Below are 14340 nucleotides of genomic sequence, written 5' to 3'. Positions count from 1 at the left end.
GGTTGCAACCCGCCACAAAACAAGAAGTTTTAGCTCATTTCCGCCCAGTATTTCCGCTCTGTTTGCACACATGGCGGGTGTCAACAAAGACAGATGGAAGTGGACGAACAAGGAGACGCACTACCGGGAGTGCCGACACAAATGTCCCTTATGATGCAACGATCGTCTACCACAGCCTGTAGTACGATTGATGGCCAGCCCTTTCTATTGACAAAATCCCTGTAGCCTTCAGCAGGGGGTCTAATGGGGACGTGAGTCCCGTCTATTGGCCATACACCTGTGGCACAAGGTGCGCTCTGGAGTTACGCAGCGAGATATCATGCCCCTTAACCACTCCAGGTATATATACCTTCGCATCATCCTCGTTCGTATGGCGTTGCACACAGCGTAAACACACCGGTGCACGGTGGTTTTGCTGACTCCAAATGTTTCGCATATCACTCTGTACTCTGCGCATGTAGCCAGCTTGTAGAGGCGATACGCTTCTCGGTTGGAACGGGAGGGCGATAGCTTGCGACATCTGGGAAAAGGGACGGGCCAAAAAAATTACACAACAGGTCAAATGTTGTCTTGGTCATCCGAAAATGCTTCAACCAAAGGGTTTCCGTGAACTGTTTGGAGCGCTGTCATTCCCACACCACAGGCCGCCTCCGTTGTCGTCGGCATTTACGTGCATCTGCATCTGCATCATCATAGCAATGTGTTGATAGCGTCGTTGTTTTCTTATTATAGCTTGACATGTCGCTATCAGCTGGCACATAAGCACTATTACAACTTGCAATATTGATCATTTGTTGGTAGATGGCATGATCCATTTTGTCTAGCAAAAGTTAGCTTGAATGTTGTGCGATTCAGTGCGAAAATGAATGGAAACACCTTAAAATGTCTAAAATCAATTCGATATACCAATTTGATCGCAAAACAGCATGTGACGTCATTACGCACAGGTTTTTATTCACTTTAAAGCCGTTAGATGGAAACACACTTTCACCAGCTTTATTCGCATGAGTTTTTTTACCGAACTTCAGATAATTCGATTGACAAGTGGATGGAAACTTAGCTACTGTTGCAACAGCAAAGGATCGGGGGAAAAGTACAAGACACAGTTAAACAAACAATTCAAGTACAAGTAAAGAGGATAAATAGTAAAATGTATTTTATACTAAGACTGTCTACCCAATTGACCTGTATGAGGCCAGAGTCAGGAAGAGGGCAGCTAAAATTGCTGCTGATCAGTCCCATCCAGCAAGTGACATTTTTAGGCTGCTTCCCTCAGGAAGAAGGTACAGGGCGATGAGGACAAGGACCTCACGCCACCTCAATAGCTTTTTTCCAAGAGCCATTGAGGTCCAAGATGCGGTCCGTTGTAGCAACGCTGCCGAATATCCAGAAGTTAAAGCTCGAGCAAGAACAATCTTTGCTGAGTTGTGTTGGTGGCCATGGTGTTGTGGCCCTCCTCCCCACGGGGTTTGGGAAAAGTTTGATTTTCCAGCTCGCTCCGTTAGTGGTGAAGGAGTTGGCTAAGGCTAACGCTAGCGATGCTAAGCCGATAGTTGTTGTTGTCTCCCCTCTTGTTAGCCTGGTCCTACCAGACATTACCTAGGAGGGCGGAGCCAGGCTACCAGAGTGGCTCTGGGCAGATCCAATAGTTTTAAACTTTAACAGAGTACCCACCTTCAAGGAAGCTAACACTTGTCACTGGAGAGTGGCCAGACTCTCTGTACAAATGAAATGTACAAGAGTCTGGTAGGACCAGGCTATAATACACTGGCGACTGAGTGTAAATATGGAAAACATTGGGTAAAACATACCACACATGTAATGCATAGACAAGCAATCTATTTTGTCAGTTAGGTATGGAGACTTGGACAGTTTGAAAGGAACCGGTACAGGTACTGTATGTCACAAAAATGAATTTCCCCAAACAAGTCATATGTAGTCTAATATTATAATTAATGGCATAACATTTAAAACTATCATATTTTTTCAATGATGGGGAAAAACTAAACAGAAACAGCAGCACTCTTGGAAACTTGAACTTAATATTATACAAAGATTGAATGATGAGCGTGTTGGTTGTGATTTCTTCTTCTCTGAAAGGTCATACTGTATATAATCAAAGTCCTAATGTACATAAACAGTTAAACTTGTTCGGCTTTACTGCTTTACTGCTGCTGGTTAGGGGGGAGGCTAAGCTGCAAATTTGTGGACGCAGAGACCTATTTATTCCTGTTTCTGAGACAGTCTGGCCCATTCAGCTGACGCACAATCTCCACCATTTACCTCCAGTCTATTTCTGTGACATATTTACGCCCACGTGTCAGCCTCTGTGAATCTACCTGTGTTTGGCCGAGCGGAATCATTTACACAGGAAGCCTTAGGACATAAACATTTGCACTCATTATATGTTGCATTCCTCTTCGGAGCAAACCAACATGTGCTCAGACAGACATACGTGTGAGCAGAGCAGGAGCGCATAAAAACATGTATGCATACACATACACACACACACACACACACACACACACACACACACACACAGAAGGCATTCATAGCATAATAACATAGTGCTGCTTTTGAGAGGCCAGCCACAGTTCTGCGGACAGAGGGGTTGCATACAGGAGATGTTATTGCTCTATATGTTTATAACGCTGCCATGGAAAAATAAGAGGCTCGGCCACAGGCATTTCCTCAGCTCCTCTCTCCCCAGTCACCTCTTCAAGCCTATGTGGGAGGGAGGCGCTCAGCGTTTAGATAGAGGGTTGAGCACATGTCATACTTCATCATTTTCATAAACAGGCACCCTAATTTCTCTTTCTCTTTTTGCATGTATTCCATAACAAACCCCTTTCACCACCCGGCTCTTGTTTCTCTCAGCCCGGCTGTTTGTTACATCTACTGTCTCGATTCACGCAGCGCTGACTCCGAAAATTGAAATATGCAATGATATATGTAATGTCAGAGACATGGGGATTCAAACATAAATATTTGAATGAGAATATTTGGTGCATCTATTGTTTGGTTTGACCCCTATGCTGCTCACTACTGTTTGCTTATATTGCTGGCCGACAAGGAGTTTAAGTTTATTTTATTGTTGTTTTGAAGTTGCTCTGAGTCTGTTTTAGGTTGACCCTGCTTCATGGCATCAGATTTATGTAATGTCGTGAGCGTGATAAACAAATTATATTATTTCACATGTGAAGATATTAACTGCCAATCGCAAGATATAAGTCCTTGCGCTCCAACCAAGAGTTGTACAGGCAGCTGAGTGAGAATCAAACAAAGAATGGCACCTGCGTGTATGAATCTAAGCAGCAGGTGCACAGAGCAGCCACCACGCGTCCGTGCGTGACTGCTTGGTGAGCGCTGCTACGTGCTACTACGCCCTGCTATGCCCTGCAGTGTCCTGCTATGACGTGCAGCGCCCTGCTACGTCCTGCTAGGCCCTGCAGTGCCCTGCAGTGCCCTGCAGTGCCCTGCAGGGCCCTACAGTGCCCTGCTACGCCATGAACTACTACAACTACTATTTCTGGTCATGTTCACTGTTCCATTATCTTTATTGTGACTATAATTGCCACTGTTCATCACACCCCCAACCGGCACCGTCAGACACTGCCCACCAAGAGCCTAAATCTGTCCCAGGTTTCTTCCTAAAAGGAAGTTTTCCTCACCACCCGAGGTTTCTTCCTAAAAGGGAGTTTTTCCTCGCCACTGACGCACTAAATGCTTACTCTTGGGGGAATTACTGGAATTGTTGGGTCTTTGTAAATTATAGAGTGTGGTCTAGACCTACTCTATCTCTAAAGTGTCTCGAGATAACTCTTGTTATGATTTGATACTATAAATAAAATTGAATTGAATTGAACTTTCGATGATTAGGCGTTCTTTCAGCTCTTCTTTTGGCCCAGCTTTTCTTTTCTCTTTTTCGATCACATCTCTATTAAACATGAGCTTCAAGGACACAGGAAGGAAAGGAAATACAACTTATTTTAGTGTTGCACTAAGTCACTCTAAATGATAGTGTCAGCCTATAATGTGAATGTAAATAACTATAGCTGAAATCCCGTCGCATTTAATTACTTTCAGATATAGGCATGCTATATAGGCATGCTCTGCTCGTCTCTGCTCCTCTGAAACCAGCTCTCTGTTTGTGATCCAGAGGATAATTAGGCCTCGGAGCATGGCGGTGAATGTTTGGTCTCAGTCCGCTCGTCTTTAAAGAGAATGCTCTTTTTGGATGCTGCAGTACGAGCGTATATATCCCTTAAAAAAGGCACCACTGTAGCTGCTCGTGCCTCTGATGTGCCATCCAACTTTAAAATACAGCTTTGCGAGCTCAGTCTTCTTCAAAGACTTCTTCTCTTTTTTTCTTCTGTTCTTTTTCTCTTTGACTTTTTTGCCCCCTTCTGCCAGCTCCAACTTGGCTCTGCCTGCTGCCTCGACATGATGAGTGGATCAGAGTGAAGAAGTTGGGTGAAAAAGCCTGAAAGGAATTGCAGCTAATTCTGCATGCCTCTATCTCATATACTAAAAAGAAGTTATGGTAAAGCGGCATGAAAAAATATCAAGAACCTGCCATTAAAAACAATGGAACATTGAGCCACTGGTGTTTTGGGTGTTGATTACTGTTCTGTTTAGAATGCACTGCAAGTAATCAGTGTTAAAAAAAACACTCCTTTCATTCTCTTTAACTAATGCCTAATGGCTTTTTCAGTAACGACTTTGTGCCTTAACGGCACAAACATCATTAACCCAGCCCATTGTTATTCTAATCTCTCTCTGTCAGTGGCCTCGGAGGCTGAACCCTCGTCTCGTTGAAACAGTTTCCTCATTGTGTGCCCGGTGGGAGGGGGGGGGGATGAAGGTGGTGCGGTGGCTGCTTCAATATGCTGCCACCTGAGCTGGCATCGGCGTCCAGAGGACCTTACATTTAGGGTGGTCCAACCCGCCATCTCCAAACCACGTCCTCTTGGCTCTCCTCTTTATGTGGTCCCAAATCCACCTCCCCATCCCACCTCCCACCATCCCTTTCCTCTTCTCTCACAGAAAGCCCCTCACATGATGAACAAAGTTTCACTGGCCCTCATTTGTTGACTTATCTGGCACAGTTGGCGGCAGTTCTGCTTTTGAAAAGAAATAATCATTAAACAGTGTTCGTTGGGCTTGTTTTGCAGCAGGGAGGTGGTGGACTGTTGTCCTAGTCCCTCTAGACACACAGGAAGAGCCTCTGCCTCTGACTTAGGCAGGTGCAAAGACAAGGCTCAATGACATCTTTGTACCAAATGGAAGACATTTGGGGGGTTTAACAGCACTCCTGGCCGTGGCCTGCACCACCTCCCCTCCTCCGTCTGCCTTTAGAGGAACTTGAACGTGAGAAATTAGCTGTGAGAGGGGGGGAAGCCATATATCCTTAAGTGTCCCAAACACCAAAGGTAGTTGGTTTTTGGCTTCCATGGCTGCCTGTCACGCTGTTTTTCTTTTGTTTGTTTTTTATCTCAGGCTGCTCTGTTTTTTCCTAGCGGCTGTAGTAATTCATGTTGCCTCTCAGCCCAGTTCACAATAGAAACTCACAATAGCAAGTCCTGTTTCTTAACAACAATGCATTAACCATTGTCCATTGTCCAAAGATCTATCGATGTTAAAGCATCTTTGAAATAATTTATCTTCCTGTTAATCAGGGAAGACGTGTCAACCTTGGCGTCAAAGCAATAATCTCCAACATTTTACGTACAGTACATAATTTGGTAATTGAGAGAGCACATTAGTTGCCCAATTCACTAACCATTTCTTATTACTCAAGTTCTGGCTGTAACTCCCATCGCCTACCTAAGAATCATAGGTGCTTGTGGAACGTGTGGTCAGATGCCGGAACTGGCAAGGAAGTGATTTCCAGTGTTGACGGGCAGCTTTTTAGGACAATATCCCAGATTCATGTCTACTGGGATGCTTTCCAAGTTTCTATTCCCTCCTCTACCCACAAGTTGCTATCAGATGTAGCAATTCTGCCGCCTGCTTGTCTATGATGTGATTCCCTCTCTCTTGTCAGAAATGTTGTGTTTTTGCAATGTATTGCCCTAGTATACCTGTCTTACTTTATCTGCTTCTGAATACGATGGAAGAGTGACAGGAAAAGAGTGAGGGTGAGCAAATAATAACACATGTCTATCAATAAACATATATATAGAAAAAAACCTGCATGCAAATCACAAAGGCCTTACTGGACTGGACTAACCTTACGGGCCTTGAAGAAATAGCAGGTTTAGTTACACTGAAATTGGCTGTCGTTCTCCCTGTTTCATTAAAGCAAGTGTTGTTCATCTCATCCTTGATCACTGCAATCACTGAATGATCTGTGTGGGTGAGAAAGCAGCGTGACCCAACCTTCACACTCTGGACTGTAGTAGAGCAGACCCTGATTTGTGTAGCATGGGAAAACCAAGCCGGATTGCCATTTCCCAAAAAAGAAGATGTTACAATTGACAGCTGGGAGGAATGCAGCTCAAAGACAATTGTAAAATTAAGATGGAACACCAGAATCTTAACTAAATGAGTGAGTTTATCACCTTGGTTTTACCTTTTAAAAAGTGGTCATATAGACTGGAGCCAATTCGGGACTGTATGTTTCTTTCCCTCTAATACTTTATTCCTTTAAAATGGGACAGTTGCCTGTACTTGGTGCCATAATGCCAGTCATTACTGACTGTAATGGTGGCACAGATTATATTTGGCAACGGGCTGAATTCAGATTCTTGCCAAATTCCCAAATGCAGCTGATATCACAGGAATAGGCCATGTTGGTGGTGATGAAAACAGAAGAGCTAAAAACTACATGCAAATGTCAATCAAAGTTTATGTTGCCTTATTGCCAATACGTCTCTCTACCAGGGCCACCAATGACATTGCTACACATTTGTTATACATGGTGATTATTTCTGAGCCTGGGCCACTGGGCACGTCTGTGCTGCGTCCTCCGCGCCATTGCACACCGGGCGCATCTCAAAAGCGGAGCGTCTTGCTGCCCGACTCACAAATTATATTGTCTCTACTTTGTACTTAACAGAACAATTGCATGTTTATTAAACTAGTATCTACCTTCCACTCCAAGCACTCCTGTAATTAAACTCCATGCCTTCTCTTTTCTGGTGTTGTCCTATTATGTTTTTCAACCTCCAAGATGAATCTCTCGTTGTCCGTGGTGTTGTAAAGGAGACAAAAACAATATTTGGGGGTGTGTTTTGGTAAATTGATTGGATAGTCTCGCTGTTTCGCTGCCTGCCCGGCTGTCTGAACGGCCCGTGGCTCGCATGAAAATAGACCTGGCGCGTATATTTAGCAGGCCGATTCACGCACGCTTCTGGGACGCGCCGTGGCGCAGCTGGTGGAATATCAAACATTGACTTGAATGGCCGCGATTGCTCGCGTGGCACGCCATGAGCCCGGAAATTAGGGATGATGATCAGCCATGATAAGCCATCTTCTCCGACTCCCCAAACGTGGAGGGTATGAGGTTTTTATTATTTCTGGAGCCGGTCCCACGACCCAAGCCTCTGCAGCCCACTCTGGATTTCATGGAGCTCTCAGGCGATGACCTCAGGAACAATGTGGGGTGCTGTGCTCATTCTGGGGACCAAGCGAGCCCACCTGCTAGCAGCTTTACTGGCCTGGCCATGGGCCCCGAGGCATGTTCTTTACACTGCAAAAAACATCCAATTCATCAACAGACTTTGTTTTTGTGTTAAAGATTTAAAGGTGATTTTTCCTAGCCTGGTCCTACCAGACTCTCGTACATTTCATGTGTACAGAGAGTCTGGCCACTCTCCATTGTGTTAACTTCCTTGAAGGCGGGTACTCTGTTGAAGTTTAAAACTATTGGATCTGCCCAGAGCCACTCTTGATCTGCCATAAATAATCGCTAACGTTTGGTCGTGACATATGTCATGCACATGTGCAACAAGAGGGGAGACAGACAACAACTATCGGCTTATATTTAGCAATAGCATCGCTAGCGTTAGCCTTAGCCAAATCCTTCACCACTAACGGAGCGAGTTGGAAAATCAAACTTTTCCCGAACCCCGTGGAGAGGAGGGCCACAACATCATGGCCACCAACAAAACTCAGCAAAGATTGTTCTTGCTCGGGCTTTAACTTCTGGATATTCGGCAGCGTTGCCACAACGGACCGAATTCTTTCTAGTGCACGTCCTCAACGTCATCGTTCTCAGCCACTCCGCTGTTCGCTGATTGGACCGGTAAAGATTGGCCGGTTAAGACCCAAGACTATACCGCAAACCCAGACATAGTACTAAAGGAAAATGAAAATTGAGCGTAAGTACATAGCAGGGCGGAGCCAGGCTAGATTTTTCCACCCATATTTAGTCAAATTACCAATTCAGATCAATGAGTTAGTGCAGTTGGCTGAGTTTGCAAAGTTAGCCAATGACATTTTTTTTTTTTGCTACAAGGTTTGAGTAAGGAAAACAACTTCAATTTCAATTCAATTTTATTTATAGTATCAAATAATACCAAGAGTTATCTCGAGACACTTTACAGATAGAGTAGGTCTAGACCACACTCTATAATTTACAAAGACCCAACAATTCTAGTAATTCCCCCAGGAGCAAGCATTTAGTGTGACAGTGGTGAGGAAAAACTCCTTTTTAGGGAGAAACCGCTCTTGGTAGGCGGTGTCTGACGGTGCCGTTTGGGGATGTGATGAACAGTGGCAATAATAGTCACAATAAAGATAATGGAACAGTGACTACAAATGGTAGTCGTAGTAGTTCATGGCATAGTTCATAGCAGGGCACTGCAGGGCGTAGCAGGACGCAGCAGGGTTCAGCAGGACACTGCAGGGCACTGCAGAGCGTAGCAGGGTGTAGCAGGGAGTGCAGCAGGACCACGGCGACAGCTGTGTAAACTCCCCAGAGCTAGGTTAGTAACAAGTATTTCTGGGACAAGGATGCACAACAAATGGAAACAAATGGAAAGAGAGAGGAGAGAGCAGCTCAGTGTCTAAAAGGAAAGAAGGAAGTCCCCGAGCAGCCTAGAACTATAACAGCATAACTAAGAGAGACAGGTTAAGGAGAGGAGCCTGGTCGGGCTAGAACTCTTCCTTTAATTATATTATTGATTATATGGTAGATGAATCTGACGACTATGAAGAGAAGCAGGTGGGCCGGGCTAAGCGGACGCTGCATCTCCTCACTCCCTAACTATATGCTTTATCAAAGAGGAGGGTTTTCAGTTTATTCTTAAATGTCTGCCCCCCGAACCCAGACGGGGAGCTGGTTCCACAGGAGAGGAGCCTGGTAGCTGAAGGCTCTGGCTCCCATTCTACTTTTAGAGACTCTAGGAACCACAAGTAGCTCTGAGTTTTGCGAGCGTAGTGCTCTAGTGGGACAATACGGTACTAAGAGCTCTTCTAGATATGATGGTGCTAGACCATTAAGGGCTTTGTAGGTCAGGAAAAGGATTTTAAATTCAATCCTGGATTTTACAGGAAGCCAATGCAGAGAAGTTAATACAGGAGAAATATGGTCTCTTTTCTTAGTTCATATGACCGCACTTGTAACGTGGGTTGTTTTCAGAAAAGTATTGAAATGAATTTATACTGCAAATGGCAATAATTTCCTACTGTATTGGTTTACTTTTAGTTTTTTTTAAATATAGTTTAAATGTTGAATAAGACTTAGAATATTAAATGACAGGATGCAAATAAATTTTTTTCAAGCGAAGGCTGTCCGTCTCTTCATGGGCATCCAGCTGGGGCAGGAGGAGCCTCAGAAAGAGAATGTGCATGTGTGTGGGGGGGTAACAGTGATCCCTACTCAGCTGTCATTCCACACACACACACACACACACACACACACACACACACACACACACACACACACACACACACACACAAATAAATCAGCTGCAAATGCACACACTCTTTTCATACTTTGATACTTGTGAGGACCCTAATTGACTTAATACATTCCCTAGTCCTTAACGTTAAACATCACAGCTACATGCCCAACTCCAAGATCTAGTCTTTTAACTTCTTTAACTGCCCCAATGTCCAAAATATGTCCCAATTTTTACTAAATGATGTCACTCTGAAAGTTTCATTGGTCCTCACAAAGATAGACGAACGAGAGGACGCACACACACAGCATGGAGATGACATACGGTCTTATGTGAATCTGCTCTTGCCCACCTGCCCCGGCTGTAGCGGGGGTCCACATGTGAACAGTGGTGGATTGTGATGCAGCACAATGCTGGCACAGAGACGACGGGGGATAAACACCCTTTAAGCTCTTAACTAGGCCGTAAGAAAAACATTACTCAGTGTTTTCCTGTTCCTCTGTGCTGCTCCGTCTGCCTTTACCCCCCGTATGCCCTCTACTTTTGCACTCAGTGCCTCTCGGTCCATTACGATTGTTAGAATTGTGAAGAAAACAGGGATATTAATTACATACAATATTTGTTTGGATTCTGAGTCTTTGGGATAACACAACTTAACTGTCCGTGTGTAATGTTAGTGATTATATTTTAACTACAATATAGAAAATATAAATAAAACTGTAAACATCAACGTCTTTTTCTGCAAGTACATATGAATAGTACACACAGAACATGACATGTTAAATAAAAAAGGTTCTCCAAAGTGAAAAAGAAATGTTTATTTTTTACACAAATCAATACAATATGATAAATAATTGATCAAACAAACAAAGTAAGCAAGTTCAAGATTCTAGTACTAGACCTACACAAGGAGCACTAATATCAGACATAACAGCCATGTGTGTATATGTGTGTGTGTGTGTGTGTGTGTATGTGTATGTGTGTTGATAGCAATACACCAAAAAATAGTTTATTCACAACATTTAAATCATAATCACTGGCAGGTGAATTGACTCGAACAATGGCAGGATCTTTTCTTTCATCTTGCTGTCTCATTACTGCCAATTATAATGTCTCCTTCGTTCTCTCCTTGGTTCTCTCCTTGGTTCTCTCCTTGGTTCTCTTCTTTCTTCTCTCCTTTCTTCTTTGTTGTCATCGTTGAGCCAGGATGCGAACAGAGCAGCACCCAGAGCTACAATCCCTACAGCTGCCACTCCAATCGCAGCTGCTTTGATAACCTGCGAAAGACAAATAAGTGGCGGTCTCAAGGTCAAGGATGTGTAAAACATTTAATAATTTTAATTGTGGTTGTACTAGAATACAACTAAGTTTCAAGTTAAAGTTGAAATATAATTAAACACACACACACACACACACACACACACACACACACACACACACACACACACACACACACACACACACACACACACACACACACAGCTGTGTATCACTTTGATAAAGGGATTTGCCACTGAAATATCAATAAAATATAGTTCAACATCTGAATAACTTTCATTTCTCTGTTTTTCTGGGAGAAAAAAAATATTATTAAGAATTGAAATGTTTCAAGAGAATATATACTACTTGGTATTTGTAAACCAGTCAAGTTATATGAATATTTTAATTATTTTCCCAATCCCCTTTCTGATGGTATTAATCGTCAGCCTTATTCTGCACTAGACATTAAGTGTATCTACATTTAAATACTACCTCACTATATAGTAGTAGCCATTCCAATGCAGGCTTTAATGATCTACAAACAAACTACTTTGCTAATTGTAGTTGTATCTCATTGAAAGAAGCCTTAATGTTTACTTAAGGCTCTCTCCAATCATATCAGTCATATCAAAGCTTTACCATTTGTCCTAGAAAGGACCAGCGTTTGCATGTTAAAGGGACAGCTCACTCCAAAATCAAAAAACATTTTCTCCTCTTACCTGCAGTGCTATTTATCAATCTACCGTTAGGTTGTTTTGGTCCAAATTGCCCAGTGTTGGATATAACGACCAGAGAGATGGCTGCCTTCTTCGAAAACTTCAATATATTGGAACTAGATGGCACTCGGCTTGTGGTGCTCAAAGAGCCAAAAAATACATATGACAGACTCAAGTCTCTTTCCAGAAATCATGACCTGGCCACTCAAGATACTTCACCTACCTGGGTGTGAGCAGTTTCAAATAGGAACTATTTTCTTTCCACCAAACTACACCCCCCAATCGTATCACAACGCAGAAGAAATTGAAGTGATTGTGCATAATTATACAGTTAACGGGTAGTGTGTTTTAAATACATTTATTTTTTGTGGCCCTTTGAGCACCACAATGCGAGTGCCAGCTGGCGGCATTATAATGGATAGCAGGCAGATTACTCCCACACTGGGCAACTCTCACCAAAACAATCTAAACTCTTAAAAAGCACTACAGGTTAGAGCTGAAGATCTTTGCCCGAACCCGACGGGACCCGACGGGACCCGACGGGACCCGACGGGACCCGACGGGTTCGGTCGGGTTCGGTCTTCACTTCTATCATGTTACACGGGCTCGGGCTTGCGCTCCGAGTTGCGCAGTAAACGAGCGGTCAGGTGAAGCGTTTCGATTAGCGTGAAAATGGATGCTGAGGAGGTGAAACAGAGGCTGGCTTCTGGAGGGCTTATTTTATTTCTTTGTTCCAATTTCCAACTGGCCGATAGCCTCCGTTAGTCATGAATAAATTATGTTAAAAAATGTATAAATTACTCATTCTTGACGGAAGACAAAACAGCTGTGTGCGTGCGGCGCAGTCTCTTTTTTCTTTCTCTCCCTTTTCCGCCGAGTGGTGCGTGTGCCCACTCGCTGTGTGAAGCGCGTGTCCGCGCTATTCTCCGACACTCTAATCACTGCTGATAGACGGCCTTTTGTACAGTCGAGCTGTAAACGGGTTCGGGCTTTTAAAAATTTGTCAATCAAAATGTACTTGTCGGGCTCGGGCCGAATTCTGTCGGGCTCGGGCCTTGTCGAGCCGAACTTTTAAGGCCCGATTACAGCTCTACTACAGATTAGAGGAAAAATATGTATTTTTGATTTTAGGGTAAACTGTCCCTTTAAGCAGTCCTGCAAACAGAAGTATAAAAGCCACAGGATACCCACCTGTCTAGACTCTGGCTTGCCGTAGCGTAGGTCTGTGACAAAGTGCTCGCAGTTCTTAGTGAAGATAGAGTACGGCAGCTCCAGACCCACCATGCTACAGGCCTCCTTCACGATGATGTAACTCTCATGAGGCTGGTGCTTGTAATCTAGGAGGTTGTTGACCTTGACATTATCATTGCCGACCACTTCCCAGATCTTCTCACGCTTCACCTGTCCTACATCGATATCCAGGGCCATCAACGAAGAACCAGAAGAGCTTGAATCATCATCTATGTGTGTTTTATAAAAGAGACAGACAGGAAAGAAGTTAGAATAAAAAGAAAAGAGACATAGAGAAAGGGATATAGAGGGGCAAACAATATGTTGCCATTCATCAAGTCTTGTGTTTACTATTATTTTATATTTACATGCACGTAAAAACGACATAATTACCAACAAACTATAATGGAGGACAGTGACAGGCAAAACGTTATAGATGGTCTTCCAAGATGAAGGTAGTAAATGCAACATTTCACTCACTTGGAGTAGTCAAATGAACAACTTCCATTCCACCGATGTAGAGGGCCCAGTGCTGATACATCCCACGGTCGATCTCGATCAGGTCTCCGGGCTTTGCATCAATCTAAAATCATGAGAAAAACAATTCAAATGTATAAATCATAAAAATAACAAACTTCACATCTAGTCAGTACCACAGGTACCCCCTGGAGTTTTTGACCATGTGTACGATCATGTGGGTGATTGACAGTTATACCCATTATTTCAGCAAAATTAGCTTCTATAGGAAGGTTTTTCAAACAGGTAAACCCACGAAAATAGCCAATAGACTCCTTTCCTATTGCCAGTATACGAGTACCTCTGTCTGTTTTTGTTATTGGTGAGTCACATTTGACATCAGGAATGTGCCATAAAACAGGTGTTAACTTTTTCTGCTACAGCTTTCTGATACAGTGGACAAAACTGCAAACTCAAAATGTTGGGTTTAAACTGAAGCAGCTTTAAATGTACACTAACTTATCAGTGACAGCAGAGCTCAGTAGCAGGAGACTTACCTCTGTTGGATCCATCTCTTCAGTTCTTCATCTATCAGTAAGAGTAGCAGCGACCTGCAGCCAATTTATGCTGCCGGAGACTGAAACGTAAGGGCGCTTACGTGTCGGAAATGAAAGTGCTCACCTGATAACGGGTGTCAAACACAAGATGCAAATTGACAGATTATAAGCAGAAAGTACACATTATATAACCAGGAACTGTTAGGTGGTGCTAAGTGCAATAAAGCAATAAAGGCTAAGTTTCATTTCTTAAGCTCTTAACTAGGCCGTAAG

The 14340-nt window shown here is 43.5% G+C and overlaps 1 protein-coding gene across 2 annotated transcripts; it reads right to left on the bottom strand.

Moving 5' to 3' along the window:
* Window positions 1-10789: 10789 nt before the first annotated feature.
* On the bottom strand, window positions 10790-14323 carry LOC116036830 (phospholipase A and acyltransferase 4-like). 2 transcript variants are annotated; one of them, XM_031280494.2, is made up of 5 exons: window positions 14068-14323; window positions 13535-13637; window positions 13016-13284; window positions 11025-11125; window positions 10790-10988 (listed from the first exon to the last, which is right to left on the bottom strand). In XM_031280494.2, exons 1-5 carry the CDS (start codon window positions 14080-14082, stop codon window positions 10943-10945), a joined length of 534 nt encoding a protein of 177 aa, XP_031136354.1. In that variant the 5' UTR covers window positions 14083-14323; the 3' UTR covers window positions 10790-10942. The 2 variants fall into 2 exon arrangements, with proteins under 2 accessions (XP_031136354.1, XP_031136353.1); XM_031280493.2 differs by having other exon boundaries at window positions 10790-11125; window positions 14068-14321.
* Between the last annotated feature and the right edge of the window lie 17 nt (window positions 14324-14340).

The sequence above is a fragment of the Sander lucioperca genome, chromosome 18 (genome assembly GCF_008315115.2).
Source record: "Sander lucioperca isolate FBNREF2018 chromosome 18, SLUC_FBN_1.2, whole genome shotgun sequence".
NCBI classification, from domain to species: Eukaryota; Metazoa; Chordata; class Actinopteri; order Perciformes; family Percidae; genus Sander; species Sander lucioperca.
This window is presented reverse-complemented; position numbering and strand designations above follow the sequence as displayed.